Source organism: Sitophilus oryzae, unplaced genomic scaffold (assembly GCF_002938485.1).
Source record: "Sitophilus oryzae breed Bouriz unplaced genomic scaffold, Soryzae_2.0 scaffold_1968_pilon_pilon, whole genome shotgun sequence".
Classification (NCBI taxonomy): Eukaryota; Metazoa; Arthropoda; class Insecta; order Coleoptera; family Curculionidae; genus Sitophilus; species Sitophilus oryzae.
Genome location: NW_022146688.1, coordinates 151699 through 157449, shown reverse-complemented (window position 1 = coordinate 157449; position 5751 = coordinate 151699). Strand labels below are relative to the sequence as shown.

The 5751-nt window shown below is 33.0% G+C and overlaps 1 protein-coding gene across 1 annotated transcript; it reads left to right on the top strand.

The window, feature by feature from the left end:
* On the top strand, positions 1 to 1589 carry LOC115883592 (jerky protein homolog-like). The gene is made up of 2 exons (XM_030901949.1): positions 1 to 193; positions 256 to 1589. The coding sequence occupies exons 1-2, from the start codon at positions 1 to 3 to the stop codon at positions 1587 to 1589; spliced, it is 1527 nt and encodes a 508-aa protein (XP_030757809.1).
* Positions 1590 to 5751: the final 4162 nt, after the last annotated feature.

Sequence of the window (5751 nt, the reverse complement as noted above, 5' to 3'; positions counted from 1 at the left end):
ATGACTCCAACGAAACGCGTCCATTGCTCTGCTACTATTAAAGAGAAGTGTAAAATTCTTGACAGTTTAGATGCAGGTGGTAGTGTTCGGCATGTTGCGAAACTTTTGAAGATACCAAAATCAACAGTATTCGATATAAAGAAGAACAGAGTGAAGATTCGAAATTTTGTTGCGAGGTCGTACACTGATATAGGTAAGTTTTATGAATAAATGCTGGGTTTTGAGTTTGCACTAAAGATATGTAATGTTTTTTAGGCCAGAGAAAAGTTATGAAAAAGCCCGAGAATCCTGATGTGGAAGAGGCGTTATACACTTGGTTTCTACAGCAACGTAAAAATCACATTCCTGTCTCTAGTGAAGTCTTGCGCACAAAAGCCAGATTTTTTTATGAGCGCATCACTGGAAAGACTAACTTTCAAGCTAGTTCAGGATGGCTTGACAAATTTAAGGCAAGACGCGGCATTCGTTTTTTAAAAGTATGCGGAGAACGTGTTTCAAGTGACGCTGAAGCAGTTGCTCCTTTCCAACTTAAACTGCAAGCCCTGATTGAGAAAATGCAATTAACTAAAGAGCAAGTCTACAATGCGGATGAATCCGCACTTTTTTGGAGGGTTTTGCCAAACACAACGTGGGTGCATAAAGATGAGAAATCGGCACCAGGGAGGAAAGTTTCAAAAGACCGTGTAACCTTTATGCCATGCTCAAATGCATCAGGTACACATAAGTTGCCGTTACTTGTGTTAGGTAAATCTAAGAACCCTCGAGTTTTCAAAAATGCACAGTTGCCTGTGAAATACGAGGCTAGTACCAAAGGATGGATGACCCGAAACATATTCTCTGAGTGGTTTAAAACAATCTTTGTTCCTGAAGTGAAACAATATCTGAGTAACGCCAATAAGCCATGCAGGGCACTGCTTCTTGTTGACAATGCGCCTTCACACCCACCCGAAGAAGAGCTCAATACGAATCCAAATTTCATAGTGGTATTTTTGCCTCCTAATTGTACTGCATTAGTTCAGCCAATGGATCAGAACTTGACACAAAATATCAAGGTTTCTTATAGAAGGCAATTGCTGACCCACATTATATCACAAGAAAACAAAGACACAATGCAACTCCTGAAGAAATTTAGTCTTCTGGATGCAGTGAATACTCTCGACTCTGCTTGGAAGTCCATAACCGAAAAGAATATTCAAAAAAGCTGGGATGGAATATGGCCTCAATTGGTGTCAGATGAAGAAGATGATATTTTGCTGGCCGATCTAAGAAAAAGCCTACTTGAAGAAGCTGCGAAACTCAGCGACTTGAAAAAAATGTTAAAAGTTATAGATCCGGAAAATGAACTGAATGATGAAGAAATAAGAAACTGGTCGACAGGAAGAGACGAAATAGCTGTTGATAATGTTGGCGACGAGGAAATAATTGAATCGGTACAATCAAACACAAACGATGAAGAAGAAGGGGATATTATTGACATTCCTACAAAAATCAAACACATAGAAGCAGTACAGTGTTTTTCAAAATGCGTGCAGTGGGCAGAAGAAAACAAATTGAATTATCAAGAAGTCCTTTTATTGAATAAAAATTAGAACTATCAAGAAAGCTTCACAATGAGAACCTTATACAAAAAAAAATTGGCGACTTTTTGCCTTTAAATACTCGTACATAATATTCCTTTTCGCCAGATAGCCGCAAAAGTTGGATATGTTTTAAACTTTTTCTATTATACGTACATACACATATTATTTGTAAAACACTGGAGTTAATGTTGGTACATATAAATATGTAAATAAAGCTAAAAAATTAACCTGTGTTTCATTATCAGCATAACTTCGGTAATCCGGACAATTCACCAATCCGGACGACCACCTAAACTATATCTGTCCGGATTATCGAAGTTCTACTGTATCTAGAACGGAGATTTTTTGTACATCATTGTTTTACAATGAGATCTATCGATTAAAAATATTTCCAGTATGGCGGCACATCCGGAAATACCGGATGTTAACAGCAACTTTCTTATTTTAAATGGGTACTTACTTAAATTCTCTGTAAAATTTTATGAATGTTGATATTAAACACTATATACAGGGTCGTCCTAAATGTATTCCGGAAACTTCGGCAGCATATTCTGCAAATAAAAATAAGTAAAAAAGTTCGTATAAACGTATGTCCTAAAATGCTTAGTTTCAGAGTTACAGGGTGTAGAAGTTTCATTTTTATTTCGATTTTTTCCAAATAATTTCTGAAGTAACGTCATTATTTGGATGAAAATTGGTATCTAGGAGTTTTTTGACATGAAAAATATGATTTTGATGTCAATATGACTCTACTGGTAGAGGGCGCCACCTACATGTGTTTTAACTGTTTTGAAGCGTAATAACTTTTTGTCCGTACCTGTATAAAACTACCGAGGAAAAAAATATACATCACTGCGACATTTTACGCAAAAAATATCTCTTTGTAAAAATCGCTACGAGCAATCGTTTTCAAGATATTTAGAACGGAAATAGTCAATACACGTCATTATTGACGAAAAATAAACACGTTTGAGTAGATAGTTATTTCACTGAAATAATAAATTTGGGAAATTTTTATTTTTTTAAATTAATCATAATTTTTTCTGCAAAAAAATGATGACAAAACAGTTTCTGTTGAACTTTTAGCACAAAAACTTTCAAATTTATGATCTCAGTCTAAGTAAACTATTTAGTCAACCTGTTTAATTTATGTCAGTGATGACGAGTATTGATAATTTCGATTCCAAATATCTCGAAAACCAATATTCATAGCGATTTTTACCAAGAGATATTTCTTACGTAAATAACGTCGTAAATATATATTTTTTTACTCAGTGGTTTTATACAGGTACGGACGAAAAGTTATTACTCTTCAAACCATTTAAAAAATATGTAGGTGGCACACTCTACTAGTAGGAGTCATATTGATATCAAAATCAAATTTCTCACGTCAAAAAACTCCCAGACACCAATTTTCATCCAAATATTGACGTTACTGCAGAAATTATTTGGAAAAAATCGAAATAAAAATTAGAACATACATTTATACGAACTTTTTTACTTATTTTGATCTGCAGAATATGCTGCCGAAGTTTCCGGAATACATTTCGGACCACCCTGTATATAACATTAACCGTTTTTAAGAAAAAAAAATATTTAAAATTTTTGGACCAAAAAAACAGCCTGTCAAAAAAAAATTTATGGTCTAAACGTCAAAATTCAGTGATTACCACAGTCACTGTGACATAAAGAGAAGACATGTGGCTATCTATTTCAAAAATTAAATTCTTCGAATGTCATTAGGTTAAAGATTAAAAAATTAGTGAAAGGTTTTTTAATTTGTTACTTTTTGATTATACATATTCCTATACCTAAAATAAATCGTTTTTAAGTTATTTACCATTTAGTTTTAAAGCGTATATTTTTCTTGATTTTTTTTTCTTTTTTTTTCAACTCTTTTCAGCTTTTTTTCTTTACTATATTTTGTTATATATTATATACAGTAATGTCCGTCTATAACGAACCCGGTTATTGCGAACTTTCCTTTATAACGAACCAAATCTATAGGTACGAATTTCGGTGTTACTAAACGCGTGTTCATTTTTTCGCAAATAACGAACCTTTTTATAACGAACTTTTGGATAAAACGAACCTTAAATTTTGATATGATCGTAAGATTTTTCTTTTATAACGAACCTAAAACTGTATTTTATCGCTGGCGCTGAGGATGGCGAGTTACGACGTAAAAACCGAACCAAACCAAACATATTGTTAGTGGTTAACTGCCCAGCTCATCCAGATGTTAGAAATTTGAACTGCATCAAGTTAGTGTTCATGCCACCAAATATCAGTTTCAAACTACAACCTATGGATCAGGGTGTCATTCATAGCTTAAAGAGACATTATCGTCGACTTCTTTCGAAAATGGTACATTTTGTTGATAGTGGGGGTGAAAATATTTCTATCAACCTCTTGGATGAAATAAAACAAACAATTTTTAATTGTTTTTAACACGGTGGTTTCCTAAAAGTGGAAAATTATTTGGATTCAGATATGACTTGACAGTAGCCGAATGGCCGAAAAAAGTTGGACAAGAAGATGATAACAATATTCTAGTCAATCTTCCTTGTTTTTGAAAATGAGTTTAATTTGTCCATATTGATAATAATCTTGTCGAATACTTGGATTATGATGCCATTGTCGCTTCTGTGTCTTCTTCAGTTTATAATATTGATGACGATGAAGAGGCGGAAGATGAAGAACCTGTGAGTACAGAATTGAGACCAGTTCCGACCACAACAGAGGCACTTCCTTCAGTCACGAAATACGTAATTTCCTTCAGTCACGAAATACTGTGCAAAGTGTTCTTAATCAATTAGCCGAAGTAGAATTACATATTAGTGATATTCATTTCACAAAAATAAAACAAACTAAAATAAAAGATTTTTTTTTAAATTAGACTCTTAAGAACAGTTGTTAATGTATCTACCATATTACAAAATATATTTTATGTACCATATCTAGATATTAACAGTTTAATTAATTAACAGTTAATATTAAGAATTATTTTATTCTGTAAACTTTGGTGTTAATAAAAATACCTCATCTTTTATATTTATTAGCATTTATCGTTTATTGCTAACTTTGCTTATAACGAACTTTTTTCGCCTGTCCCATGAGATTCGTTATAACTGAACAATACTATACTATATATTATCTTTACAACAGCACCCATTGCTGTTCTATATACCTATCTAAAATCGCAATCGTAGGTTAGTCACAGGATTTATAAATCACAATCGCAGTTTTAACTGCGATTAGAAAATAGCAGTTCTACTCATCTCTAGCAGGCAGATAAAAATCATTTTCTACAGCAGTAATCTAGATTAATGGGAATACATATAAATTTTAATTAGAGTAGAAAATGAAGACAAAGACTACTCTAGGTTTAACTCTAAATATGATAATATTATGTTGTTTGTTGCACCGAATGAATGCGAACGTCATTAAATCATATTTGACATTATCTCTAGATGAACTGTCCATTGAAGAATTTAAGCGTAACAGGTTCATAAATTTCTAAATTGTTGCATTCTCTATTTTAGAATATGCAAAATAATGATTATGTGCGGAAGGGAATAACCATATATCTTTAGAAAAACTAGTTTATTATATAGATAAGATCGAACAAGAGAGGAAAAATTATTAAATGTATGATATTGGCCCGGTTACGAACAGATGGTCGGTTCGCGCTTGCTGCCAAAAGCGACCTTGATATTATGGCGGCACGTCGATTTTACGCATGGTTAAAAATTGGAGCCGGTAGGATGTTTTCTTCACCGGCTCTACCGCCACTTTCAAAAAGATGATCGATTTTGATATTGATTTTATATTTTAATTTAATAAAGCACCAACCGTACTTCCTTTGTAAAAAAAGCCCTAGTGTATAAAGCTAAATTTATCATCCCTAATATTTTTAGACATTTTCCATGGAAGAATTAAAGGTATTATAATTGAAATGTTCTAAGAAATGCATAGTTAAATTATTTATAAGAAACGTAAATTGAACTTTAAGTTCGGGAAGATAAGAAAACGACATAAAATATGGTAATGTACTGTCTATAGTTCTTCTTCTCTTCTTTCTCAGCCTGGTTCCATTCAGTGTTGGATATAGACACAACTAAACGCTTCTGTAAACACTTCTACAGACTGTAAAGACTTCTAGGTTTTT

Bases quoted from the DNA above. Each gene is read 5' to 3' on its own strand.
- LOC115883592 (XM_030901949.1), top strand. From the start codon at position 1: ATGACTCCAACGAAACGCGTCCATTGCTCTGCTACTATTAAAGAGAAG. The intron at 194-255 runs GTAAGTTTTATG...AATGTTTTTTAG, and splicing joins GAGGTCGTACACTGATATAG to GCCAGAGAAAAGTTATGAAA.